Source organism: Dermochelys coriacea, chromosome 15 (assembly GCF_009764565.3).
Source record: "Dermochelys coriacea isolate rDerCor1 chromosome 15, rDerCor1.pri.v4, whole genome shotgun sequence".
In the NCBI taxonomy this organism is placed as follows: Eukaryota; Metazoa; Chordata; order Testudines; family Dermochelyidae; genus Dermochelys; species Dermochelys coriacea.
This window is the reverse complement of record NC_050082.1, coordinates 13189150-13202619: the sequence shown is the minus strand read 5'-3', so window position 1 is coordinate 13202619 and position 13470 is coordinate 13189150. Positions and strand designations below refer to the sequence as shown.

The window sequence follows — 13470 nt, the reverse complement described above, 5'->3', positions numbered from 1 at the left end:
ATTAGAGATGGCACAAGGGGTGAAAGCAGTAACAGGTGAGTGTCGACTGACTGTGAGGTCTCTGGGGCAGATGCTGCTTTTGTGTTGTTTGTACCACTGTCCAGTGCAATGGGACCATAGCAATCATGAGATCTACCAGCCTGGGAGGGACGAGTGTGTCCCAGGGGAAGTGGCAGGAGCCTTGTTTAAAACGAAACATTAGCAAATGCATTGTAGGGACCAGTCTGGCACGGCAGGGATGGCGTGGGTCGCCCAACCGGGACCGATCCCATCATGGCCCCGATCCTGCAAGTCACAACGCCCGGGCAGACCCTGTGCCTGCCCAAAGGGCTGTGGATATCAGTGGTTCTGTGCGGCCAGAGGGGCCCACACTCACCCTGCAGGATGGGGGGCCTCAGGGTATTTAAATCCTTGCTCCAAATGCGGCAACTTTCCAGCGACTTCAAGAGGGTCAGGAATCGGGAGGGACACAACCTCCATTCAAACTAACACTTTTATTTGAGCATAAGCTTTCGTGAGCTACCGCTCACTTCATCGGAAGCCTGAAGCTGTAGCTCACGAAAGCTTATGCTCAAATAAATGTGTTAGTCTCTAAGGTGCCACAAGTCCTCCTGTTCTTTTTGCGGACACAGACTAACACAGCTGCTCCTCTGAAACCCCCATTCAGCTACTGCAGAGCGATGGAGGCTCCCAGGGCACCCGAGCGAGCAGCAAGGGGCCCTTCTCACCCCCCCCCATCGCCCCCATGGTGACCATGCCCCATCGCAGCACTCTGGAGGATCGCGATGGGAGAACAACCTGCCCCCCCCGGCAGCTTTTCCCAGGCAGGGCTGATTTCCTTCCTGCCCAGCCAGCGGGGTCTCCCCCCCCCTTCCCCCGCTCCCGTGTCACGCTGTGGCCGGGGGGGGCGCGGGAGGCGGCTCCCCTGCGGGGGTCTCCCCCCCCCCCGGCGCGGAAGGAGTTAACGCAGCCCTGCTCCTGGCTCCAGCCGGGCTCCCCGGATTCCGCCCCCCGCCGCCCCACGTGGTGCCGCCGGGATGTGTCACTTCGGCAGCCCATAAACGTGTAACGCGAAGAGGGAGAACAAAAGGCAGGAGCGCGTATAAAAGGGGCTGCGGGACATCCCCGGCCCCATGTCTGCGCCAGGCAGCGCCCGGCCCCGGCACGCTCCGGCTCCGGCCCCGGCCCCGGCCCCGGCCCGCCTGCAACCTGCGCTCGCCCCGGCCGCGCCGGGGATGGCTCGGGCGCCGCTTTCCGCCCTGCTCGCTGCCTTCCTCCTGCCCTGGCTGCTGGGGGGCCAGGCGCTGCCCGCCTCGCGGGGGACCCGCCGGCACAAAACCCTGGTGAGTACAAGCGGGGGGGGGGGGGGCTCTCCCTGCGCCCCGATCTCCGCGCTAACTAACCCCTCCGCTGCCCGGGCCCGCGTTGCTTCCATGCGGCTCCCTCTGCGCGGGGTCGCAATCTCCTCTCTCCCCTGCCTCCCGCCCGCTGTGCGCGGGGGCTGGACAGACCGACGGACGGACGGACAGCTGGCCGGAGCCCCCTCTCGGGCGCGCTGCTCCCACACAGGAGCCCGGCTTCCCGGAGTGACGGCACCCCTCGCCTTCTTTACATCCCGCTGCCCACTGCGTGCCGGCTCCGGCAGAACCCCTGCCCAGGGCTGGGTGAAGAATGTCCCGGCCCTTCTGGCTGCCTGGGTTTGCTTTGCTGCTATTGTGTGCCCCCCCCCCCTTCCCACCGCCCCTTCCGATTGCCATGCTCTTTTTCTAAACACATAAAGGGGTGCCTTTCGTGCATTCCCCTTTCTTGAGGCGGCAACAGCTGCTGCCCCTTGGGGCATTTCCTTGGCCAACCCCCTCCCTGCTCCAAAAAAGAACTTGGAAACTTTTGGTGGTGGTTGTTCTGCTGGGGGAACAAACCCACCTCTCTGTCTCCCTCTCTCTTTTTCTCCCCTCCCAGTGAAGCGCCTCCAGTTGTTCCCCCAGCAGCAGATGCTTGTTTGTTTTAGAGCTGGCACTTTACTGTTAGGTCAGCTGCCTCCTGCTTTGTTGCAGGGCAGTGAAATCTGCATGCTGGCTTTTTGCATGTCAGGATGTAGTTTTAAAATGTTCCCTCTTGGGGGGGGGGTTGCTGTAATTACTGTTTAGGAGATGACAAGCGATCCTTCCCCACTCTTCTTCTTAAAGGTTCGGTGGCATTCATTGCCGGGTAAGAGTGCGTCCCTCACGCTGCGATGGCAGTTCCAGATGAAAGCGAGAAATGTTAAGGGGGATACAAAACTAAACAGATGAATAGCACCTGCAGGCCGGGGGGAAGCAGCAGGCAGGGCTCTCCGTCGCTGACATGCCGGCCAAAATCTGGCACCCATGATGGGGCTGTTGGCAATTGGAGGTGCTGATGCCTGGGTGGGGGAGAAGTTTGGGGGACTGGAGAGGACAGAGTGCTGCCTGCACTGGGGCTGTGCGTGTAATTGGGTTATTATAGGCATGTGTTTTCCTGGTGCATAAACTGGTGACGGAGCAATGCCCAGTAGCACCACTGGGGATTAGTGCAGGTCCTGTCGATGGTTTTATTATCAAGCTCTGTCATCTGAGAGGTTTATAACTTGGCTGTTAAATCTGCTTGGGGGCTGGAGCTTGGTTTAAACATTCTTGGCCTAGGAAGCACTTTGATTATTCAAAACAAAATGCCATTGAACTCATCCCAGCTGTGTCTCCATGAAGAGTAAGGCAGCGCACATGCTGACTGGAGATGCATTTCTTTGCACACCCCCAGCTATGTTAGGGCTTCAACTACATTTAGCAACTGGTTGATCCGTATCTCTGCCAATAAGCCACAGTTAGTAACTTACAAATCTGGAGCCCTGCTCCTTCCTGCAGAGACATGAAGTGGTATGGGGGGAGGGGGAAATGGGGAGAGGTCCTGAGCCACCCCATGGTGTCTCTACATAAAGAAACCCAGGAATCCCCATTCTCAAATGGACCAATGGTGCATCTAATCTGGGTCCTGAGACCAGCAGGGGTCCATGCTGGCTGCTTTCTAGGAAGGCAGTGCTAGCCCTAGTTTTAAAGTGTCCTGTGTAAATTAAGGTTCCCATATAACTCTGCCCTACTGAGACTAGTGTCCCCCACACACACACGCACACACACTCTCTTATACCCATGATCCCCACTCACTGCTGCCAAGGAAGTGCAAAGGTTGCTGAGGCTTATACAAACTGGCCAGCATGCCTGGAGCACAGCAAGGAGCGGGAAAGAGCTGGCACGGTGCCTTGGTAAGACAGAAATCCCATACCAAATCAGGCCAGTGGTCTGTCTTGTTCAGTGTCCGATACCAGATGCTTCAGAAGATGGTAGAACTCCCATAAGGGAGTGAGTACAGTCTGCCTGGCCATGAGAAAAGCTTCTTAATCCCAGGCAGCCAGCTGTTGATTTATATTATTCTGAATCCTGACTGCTAACTACCCTGATATAGCAAGAGTAACACTAGATGATATCCATATTACTCCTAACCAATAGCTACACCTTTTCAGCATCCTAATAAGAATTTGGTTCAAGAGCTTCTTTTGGCAGAGCATTCCACCCACTGGTTGTGTTAATGGTGTGTCACACAAAAAATAAATTTACTTCCATGGTTTCTAAAGGGACATTGGCAATTTGGTCTTTTTAATCATCTGATATTTTTTCTAAAAATCATTTTCTGGTGGAGCACCCTCCCTCACTAGCAAATAGTGTGTTCTCTTTCCACACGGATTTTCTGATCTCCTGCCAGTGTTTATAAGGATCTTTCCAGCAAGCAAGAAACCAGCTATGCAGTGCAAACAGTGACACTAACTGTACAGGAGGTGCTCTCATATATACCAGGTAAAGAAACTGAAATAGTAGACACTTCTTTCCACCACTCATGTCTTTCAGTCATTGAAGATGTTACTTATAACCATAGTAGGTCCAGAATTTCAGAGAAATGTGATTTTTTTTTTCCAAGTTGGTGTCCATTTAATCTTGTTGCCATTTAATTTAATTGGATGCCACCTGGTTATTAGATTAAGACAGGGTTACCTGGGACTTCTGGATTGACCTCTTGATGGAGGGCAAAAACCCTTCACTACACCCAGACAATGTACAGAAACATACCATGACATGTTGGAAGAGGGGCTGCTGGATTTCTTCCTGACCTCAGCAGGTCAGTTTTTAGTCAAAGCATAAGGTTTGATAGCTTTTGATACACCAACATTTACTGCTGGGGTGCTCAGGGGCTAAGGTTTGTTACAAGGTAAAACTAGGTGGGGGAAATTTAGAAGTTAGCACCTGAGGAAGGCAAAAATTAGAGCAAAAGCCAAGCCATCTGCAGTGGTTCTTTTAAAACCCCCAGAACTAAAATCTCAAATTCTCAGGGCAATGCACACCAAATGGAACACCTGGAGATGGCCTGGCTCAGGCCCCCTCTGGGAAATTAATGTCAATGCGTTTCACTGAGAAACTAACCTGGGGCGGGAGGGGGAAGAGGGAAACTGGTGGCCTCATGCCTAGTTGGCTGGTGTAATCCAGCCATATGGCATTTCCTGGAACTCTCCCCTCTCCAGAGCCAGCAATTCTACCTGGAATGTACTGTGCTTCCTTATAGCTGCATCACATGCAGCTACCTGGGCCAGGAGCAGATGGGGGTGACATTAGGAGGAGTAGCTTGGCCCATGCAGGCTCCTCCCTCCCCATGCAGACCAAGTTTACAAAAGAGATTGATATATGCTGTTTTCACTCTTTAAATATTGAAATGAGCATTCAGGATAATTTAGACATGTTTATCCTCCACTTCAGCAGGGAATCAAGAGCACATGTAAACATTTACTCCAGGGTTGTGTAGGCTTTGGCAGTGACCATCTTCCCCCTCCCCCCCCCCCCCCCCCCCAGCAAACTGCAGTTCTTGAAGGCTTTGTGTTAGGACCTGGGTTCTCGCAAAGTAGACAGGAAGGGAGAGGTTGGGGGTAGGGGGGTGTCAGAAGAGAGAGTAGGAGTAAGAGAAAAGTAGCGTATCCAGGTGCTGTGCCCCATGCTCTGTGTCACATCTGCCATCCTACTGGGAAGGATAAAAATAACAGCAAAGACCATCAAGCCTCATGCTTCTGGGCAGGAACATGTTGTCAGCGGGGGTCCGAAGAGATTCCTCACCCTCCCTGGCTCTCTTCTCCCTGTAACAGAAGTAGCATAAGAAGAGGGGCTGGTTTTCTTTGACTATGCTGACAGGAGTGGAGGATTCTCCAAAGGCTCAGAGCGGTGAGTCTGAGATTGGTATCCAAATCTTATGGGTTTATTCAAGCCTCATTGGTCTATCAATTAGACTGGAAACTTCACAAGATCAAGCTTTCTCTTGAGGTTCAGGTTCTATCCCATTCCAGCCAGGACAGCGAGAAAGGTTGTTCTTGTGAGATCTGGGCATTTGGACTGTGGGTGTGGCTTAAACCAGGAAGCAGAAGATACATGGAAATGAAAGTCACCTGAGTATTTTCAGTCTTCAGAAAAGCGTGGGTTAGGTTTGACTCAAGTTTAGAGGGAAGACTGAGGCCAAAGGTCTGTTCTAAGTGTATTCAAAGTGCGGCCGACATCCCTAACTGTTTAGGCCACTGAGAAACAGATGGAACAGGTGGTGTCTAGGGAGGACACATGGTGGATTCCCTGGAGAACCCATCAAAGGGCTTTGCTCTTCGAGAATAAATGAGAGAATAATCAGGCTTAGGTAGAGCTTGTGGGGTTCTCGGGCTGTTGCTCTGAGCAGAGGCTCTGCGGTTAGTTTATTACTTACATTTTCAGCCAGCACTCTGATGCACCAACTTTGTGTGTGCGCGCACACTGATATCATATTGTTAATCAGCTCGGCGGTATAACATCCTTTCTGCGCTTCATGGAATTGCCATACTGAAAAGTCCACTATGCAAGAGTAAAATAGAAACCTGTGTCTGTCAGGAAGATGCTCTGAAATCACTGCATATTTATAGAACTCTTGAGCCTTCAGAGATGCAGCTCTTCATTCCATCCGCCCAGGAGCCTGAGGATCTCCACATGTTGGCCAAAGAGTTGTAGGTGACTCTCAGCATATGCTCAAAGGTCAGGGGCCCCTGGCCCAAGTGGGTTCTGCTCTTGTAGATTGGGGGATCCCAGTCCCTGGCCTGGGCAGGCATGTCCTCCCCATAGATAAAGGGTGCTGGTCCCTGGCCCAACTGGTACTTGCTCACCATAAGTTGGGGGGTGTCAATCCCTGGTCCGGGCTGGCACATGCCCCTCATAAGTGGGGGAGGGGGTCCCTGCACATGTGGCCCCCTAGGTCAGTGGGTCCCAGTCCCTGGCATGTGCTGACAGCTGATGCTTCATTTTAGCTTTGACCTTACAGATGCATAAAAACCAACCCTACTGTGACTGGACTGAACGAAGTCCCAGGCGGGTTTCTTGGTTTTCAGGGGATTCCTTTCTCATCAGACTATGGGCTTGTGAGATCTTTGTCCAGCCAGGCCTCCTGGGGTTTATTTCCTTGTACTTGGGGAGTACTCTTTCCTCTGGTTGTCCACAGGCTTCCGCTGTGTTGCCTGCTCAGGAATGGTGCCTGGTGGACTAGAGCCTTGAACTATCACATAACCACTGTTCCCTCTAACCTGTGCACGTGTGCGTAGACACACTGATACTAAACCCCACGCATACGGCGAAACACCACATGCACAAAAGTTTGCACAGAAGAAATTTTTTGCACACAGGGCCTGTCAAAAATTAGAGGGAACATTGCACATCACTAAAACAGCTGTTAATGAAAATAACCCTGAAGAGTTTATTAGTTTGCTCTCCGTCTGCATCAGGTTAGGCCCTCACTAGCTCTGTGGGCATAAACATTTGCAGTTCTCAGTGTTTCATGTTTCCTGTTGCTTAGGAAAAATAAACATTTTCTTTCTTCGTTGCCAACAACAACCACCACCAGATAAACGGGAAACAGAGTCTGGTCACAGGGAAATTGGACTTGAGGATTCCTAAGGCGCATGGCAGGAGAGGGGCCTTGGTCTGTGTGTACAAGGAGCTCTGTTCCTGCAACTTCCCCTGCCTTAGTCCATTTGACTTCACATTCCTGATGGCTTTCTCTTCACGTTGATCAGAATGCAGCCCAGAGGACATGGGCTGGTCCTGTGATGAGAGTGCTCGGTGTCTGTGTATATGTAAATAGTTAATAGATTCGGTGCCAGAAGATGGCATTCAAGAATATGTATTGTTCTGGGTTTTGTAAAATCAATAAAATATCTTGTGCTGACTTTCTTTGTGCAACTCTTTACATCTGGGCCTAACAGGTCCCACTGGGCAGAGCTACCAGGGTGTTGTATACACAAAACAAGCAGGGGCTGGCCTACATCACAGAATAATGGTCCCTTTCAGCCATGAAATGGCTATGATTCTCTGGTAGCATTAGCAAGCATGGACTCTGGTACAGTGTCTGAGATGCCCTGATTCGGTGTGGAACTGACTCCCTGTGAGGAAGCAGAACTTTACTGCTAAACAGTAGCTTCAGAGCGCTTTGGAATCCCAATCTGCTCTGGGTTAAATGAAGGGCTTGCTAAAGATGGGGGGGCAAAGGTGATCAATGCTATTGAATAAGAGTGTTCTTCTTTTGAATCAAGGCTGGTGCTGCCATTCCTCTCAGGGAGCAAGAAGGCATGCACACACCCCCAGGAATGAGGGGGAAGCAGCTGTCCTGGAGCAGAACCACAGAGACAAGAACCTGGGCATGGATGGCAGCAATTTCTTACCCTACAGTGTGGGAGCAAATAGCTTTACTTGCGAGTGTAAAGACACAGGGATCTTTGCCCTCCCCTGAGAGAGGAAGGAGGAGGGCGGGTGCAGAAGTACAATGCCCATGAGTGCAGACTGTTTGGTCCTAAAGGATGATGATGATTTTGGCTGAGAAGGCTTGCCCTTCGAGTGGCCAGAGTATCCATGGGATCAGTCAAGGAAGCAGCAAACACTGGGACAGCACAGACCGCTTGGAGGGAGAGAAGGGGGCTGGTTGAGAATGAGACTGTCCCCACTCCCACAGGGAAAGGAGCAGCAGGAAAGACCTGGGCTGCTGTAATGGTTTGCAGGGCAGTGTCACAGGAAGCTCTCAGAGGGTGGCTGTCATTCTGATTCCTGAGTCCTGCAGTGCCTCTCCGTTGTAGGAGAACAGGTGGCCTGGCCCGCTGGGAAGGGATCAGTGAACTGCAAAGCTCTTGTGGCTACTGAGCAGCATCTGTGCCAGGACGAAGCCCATCAGATGAGTGAAATGACAGAGGGAATTGCTTTGAACTGGTTATTACAGAAGGCTGAGCTCTGCGTGCTCCACACAGGTACTTATATGAGCAGCGTGACACAGAGGCACTAGAAAAGAGCAAATATAGTACTTGTCTATAAACGGGAATAAGGACAATCCAGGGAAATATAGACCAACCAGCTTAACTTGGATCCCCAGAAAGATAATGGTGCAAATAATCAATCAATTATTGTAACCACCTAGAAGAAACTAAGGTGATAAGTAACACCTTTACAAATCAACAGGGATTTGTCAAGAACAAGTTTTAAACCAACCTTATACCTATCTTTGACAGGGTAACAAGCCTTGTGGATAGGGTGAAAGTGATGGTTGTGTTATATCTTGACTTTAGTAAGGCTTTTGACACTGCCTCTCATGACCTTCTCAAAAACAAACTAGAGAAATATAGTCTAGACGAACCTACTATAAGGCAGGTGCACAACTGGTTAGAAAAGCATACTCTAAATCATTATCAATAGTTCACAACCAAGCCAGAAGGGCATATCAAGTGGAACCCCGCAGAGATCTGTCCTGGGTCTGGTTCTATACAATGTTTTCATAAATGATTTGGTTAATAGCCTAGAGAGTACATTTATACAGATGATTCCAAGCTGGGAGGGATTGCAAGCATTTTGGAGGACAGATTAAAAGTAAAAATGATTTTGACAGACTAGAGAACTGATCTGAAATAAGATAAAATCCAATATAGACAAATGCAAAGTGCCACACTTAGGAAGGAATAAGCGACTGCACAAATACAAAATGGGAAATGCCGGCCTAGGAAGGAGAGACAAGGTGGGTGAGGTAATATCTTTGCTTGGACCACTCTTTTGGTGAGAGATGTGTTCAAGCTTACAGAGAGCTCTTCAGGTCTGGGAAATTTATGTCCAGTGTCACAGCTAAATACAAGATGGAATAGGGTTTGTTTTTTTTTTAATTTTTTTTTTTTTTTAGTGCAAGTAGTTAACGCATCTTTCAAGGGACCGTTCAAGGTGAAGTGGCCTGTTAACACTCCTCCAGTCATAGGGAAGAAAGGAGGGGGAGAAGCAGATGGGGGAGGTTGTTAGTGGGTTATCAATTGTTGTAATAAGCTGTAAATCCATGGTCTCTAGTCAGTCCATGACTTTTAGTGTCTAGCAAAGTTATGAATTCAAGCTCCCAGGTTTCCCTTTTGAAAGTTCGGCGCAGGTTCCCTGCAACAACAAGGACTGATAGGTCAGATGTAGTGTGATCGCTTTGTGAAAAATGTTCACCCACAGGTGAGGCGGTGGTTTGCTTTTCATCACTTTCCTGTGTGAGTTAATTGGAGAGTGCAGTGATTATTTGGTTTCACCTACATAGTTGCTATTGGGACATTTTGTGCACTGGATGTGGTACACCACATGTTGTGATATGCATGTGTAGGACCCATGGATCGTGAAAGGTGTGTGGGGCAAGGGGGGGTTGTTTATCATTGTAGCAGTGGCGTTTGAATGCTTGTTTGTTTCACCAAAGAAGTTGGTCCAATAAAAGACACTACTTCACCCACCTAATATCCCAGGACCAACCATGGCTACAACACCACTGCCTAGGAAGGAGTACTGCAGAAAAAGATGTGGGGGTTATAGGGGATCACAGACTAAATAGGAGTCAACAATGTAACACTGTCACAAAAAAAAGTGAACGTCGTTCTGGGATGTATTTGCAGAAGTAGTGTAAGCAGGAAGAAGTAATTCTTCCAATCTGCTCGGCGCTGATACGGCCTTAACGGGAGTATTGTGTCTAGTTCCGAGTGCTGCACTTCAGGAAAGATGTGGAGAAATTGGAGAAAGTCCAGAGGAGAGCAACAAAAATGATTAAAGGTCTAGAAACCAGGACCTGTGAGGGAAGATTAAAAAAATTGGGTTTGTTTAGTCTGGACAAGAGAAGACTGAGAAGGGACATGATAACATCTTCAAGTATTTAAAAGGTTGTTAGCAAGAGGAGGGAGATAAATTGTTCTCCTTAACCACTGAGGAAAGGACACGAAGCAATGGGCTTAAATTGCAGCAAGAGTTAGGTGAGATGTTAGGAAAAGCTTCCTAATTGTCAGGGTGGTCCAGGCCAGGAAGAGAAGTATGTCAAAAAAGGCCAGTATGGAGGCTGGGCAGTAGGAGAGCTCTCAGGTTCCTTGGATGAGGGCAAATCACTGGGTTTTCCACCTTGAAGGTGGGATCACAAATGTAAGTGATGGAGGGGAGGGAGAGAAACCAGCTGAGTCTGTTCCCCTGCAGGGCCAGGTTATAGCCCCCCAGTAGGAGTCGTATCCAATATTAAATGGATCTAAGCCAGGATTGCAGCATAGTTAGCCCTTCCCAGCTGGCTGGGAACAAGGATGTCAATGTGTTATCTGTGTTGTGGTGGCACCTGGGAGCCATGTCATGGCCCAGGGTCCATTGTGCAAGGTGCTGTACAAACCCAGAATAAAGCAATGAACGCTGCCCCAATGAGGACAGTCTAAGTAGAAGACAAGACACCAGGTGGAGAACACCAATGAGAGGGTGTTGGTCAGCAGGACGGGCCGTGGGCTTTGCACACCAGCAGCCTCATTGTTGTCAAGTTTTTTGTTGACCGAAAATGTCCAGCTTTGCTGCTGCTCCTGGGTCTCTGTGGCCTGGGCTGCCCTGTTTGCAGCCTCCTCCCGGGCTCGGTGCTTGGCCTCTACATGCAGAACATCGAGTGCTGCACACGCAGGAGCCAGCTCCGGGACAATTGCCCTGCCCCTAGCTGGAGAGGTTAAGGGTCCATTGCAGCTCGTGAATGTGGATGGGACACTGACCAGGGAGCCTGGCTGTGTCCCACGTGGCCTCATGTGATGTCCGTCACATTCTGCCGTGTGCCCGTGGTGATGTCCGTGCGAAGGCTGGGAGAACGAAGCAGGCAGTCTGTTCCTTGCGGGGCTGTCTGCTCTCCCCTGAGATTAGACCTTTCCCCCCTCTCATTCCGGGCTAGAGTTTCACAGTCAGCTAACTACCTGCTGGGAATCTGCTCATTTTTCAGAGGCCGCCCTCCCAATGTGCTGCTTAGCCCTGTGTGTGTATCATTCCAGCCTGCCCCAGGAGGGAGAAATACCTACAGAAGGGAGAGACCTTGGCTCATTAGTGTCCCCAGGGCTTTTACTCGGGGCTTTCGCCAGTATGGGATAGACAGCTGGATAGTCACTCGAACTCCATATTGCAAATCCTTTGCCTTGTTCCCTTGGCTGGGAGACATCAGTTCACAAACCCCAGGCAGTGAATATCCCCTTCTAAGCGGGCTCTTGTCTGTGCTCCGTGGGAGGGTTTGGAAAGTCCTTTAAAAGCCAATGAGCATTAGCTGCATAAATCCTCCCTCCATGTCCTGAGCAGGACAGATTCCTGGGGCCACCCTGATAGTGAGAAGCAACCTATCCCATGGGCAGTCTGCAGGACCATTAGCGGAGTAAGGCACTCCCCCAGACATGAGTAAGGGTCTCACAATCCAGCCAGCAGCCCCACGGGAGGAAGGATCATGACACCCACTGGCAGACATTACTAGAGAGTGATGCACGATCCTCCCTTCCCCAGACTGATTTCCATGGCCCCAGGCTCCACTTTCACAGGCTCCAGGAGCAGCTTTTGCTCCTCAAATGTGATGGTGTCTCTTTCCTTTTGGCCCATTGGAATTTTATCTCCCCTCCAGATCAGAGAGGGGGAGGGAAGGCACCGACACTGCTAAGTAGTTAATGCTTTTCTTAGCGAAAGTGAAGCCGCCAAGAGAGGCTTTGGCAGCAGCATTCCAGCCCCGGCACTCACTCCTAATGGAGCTGCAGGTCAGGAGGAGCAATCATGGTTTACAGAAGAGGAGACAGAGCGACATCAAAGCCGACAGTCGGGTCTTCTACCCCATCCCTGCTCCAGTGCGCAAAGCGAGCCCGGCTGAGCTCATACTGCCCGGCACATGGCTTCAGTGCAGTAGGGGGTGGAATCCAACATCGACAAGCAAGGCATGTTTCCTGAGCCACCTCTCCCCTGGAGAGGCTCCAGGCCAGGGATGTGTCTCCGGTGACCAGAGAGATGAGTCCAGCCAAGTAGGTTCCTATCTCTGGCTAGAAAAGTCTCCAGAGAATTCCATGGCAAATGGCATCAGCCTCTCAGCCAGCCCCTGGGCAGATTTGCAGGTCTGGCTGTGGCTAACGCCAGTGGTTTCCAGGGAATTTCCGATGGTTGTGCTAACACGTGGGCAGCTCCAGCAATGGGGCAGATTGGCTGTGGCAATGAAGTCTCTACGCCTTCTATGCCGGTGCATAGGGAGCCCCAGGATGGGTAGAACCCACCCAGATACCATGTGCAGAGCCAACTCTGTCAGCTCCATGCTGCTCTTCGGGCCTCCCTCGCTCAGCAGTGCAGGGTGCTCTGAGGCTTGGCAGACGTGCACAGTGGGCAGGTCGGGGTGGTGTCGGAGCCGAGAGGGCTGTGGCAAGGCTGGGGGCAAGCCCAGAGGTCCAGCAGCTCTGGATAGCTGCAGTGGCCCATTGCAGCAGGGCATAAGTTAGCCAAATCAGCCCCAGAATAGGGGAGAGACAAACTGCCTCCCCTCAATCTCTGGACCAGCACCAGTGTGCATCTGGCCGATAATGTCGACAGGGCTCAGGTGTTTCTATCCCCACACGGCTCAGGGCAGGATGATGGCCTCCACCAGCATAGGTGGCGGATATAATAGGCCAGGGCAGGCTGAGCCTGCCTTGGTGCGGTTGCGGCCGCTGGTTGCGGGGTTTGCAGGGAAGTTTTTGCTTATTGTTATGCCCCAGGCAGGATCTGGGGCGGCTGGGGAGGTGGTATCTGCTACTCAACTTCCTGGGCTCATGAATGATCTCCCTGGACTCCAGAGGGATTACTGATGAATCCAGGAAGCTGAATAACACATACCATCTCCTCAGCCCAGAACCTGCATGGCGTATATAAAAAGCTCAAGTTCTTTGGAAGAGCTCATGGAGCGGCTTGGGGCCTCAGGAGGGGAGCCGCAGCATGGCTGGAGGGGCTCCAGCCAGCCCAGGGCTCCTTTGGCCGTGGGGAGGGGATGAGGGAGCTCGGGGTCCCAGCTGGCCTGGGTGTCCTCCAGTTGCGGGGCAGGGTTTCTTGGGGGATCCTTGGGAGGAAGGGGTGGGGTGGGGGGTGGGCT

At 51.3% G+C, this 13470-nt stretch overlaps 1 protein-coding gene across 2 annotated transcripts in view; it reads left to right on the top strand.

The window, feature by feature from the left end:
• Positions 1-1052: 1052 nt before the first annotated feature.
• MMP11 (matrix metallopeptidase 11) overlaps positions 1053-13470 on the top strand; it is a 34261-nt gene continuing 21843 nt past the window's right edge. Inside the window, exon 1 of one of the 2 annotated variants that reach the window (XM_043498441.1) lies at positions 1053-1343. In XM_043498441.1, the coding sequence (XP_043354376.1) occupies positions 1134-1343 (210 nt within the window). In that variant the 5' untranslated portion in view covers positions 1053-1133. The remainder of the gene's footprint in view (positions 1344-13470) is intronic. The other variant, XM_038374061.2, reaches the window with a different exon arrangement.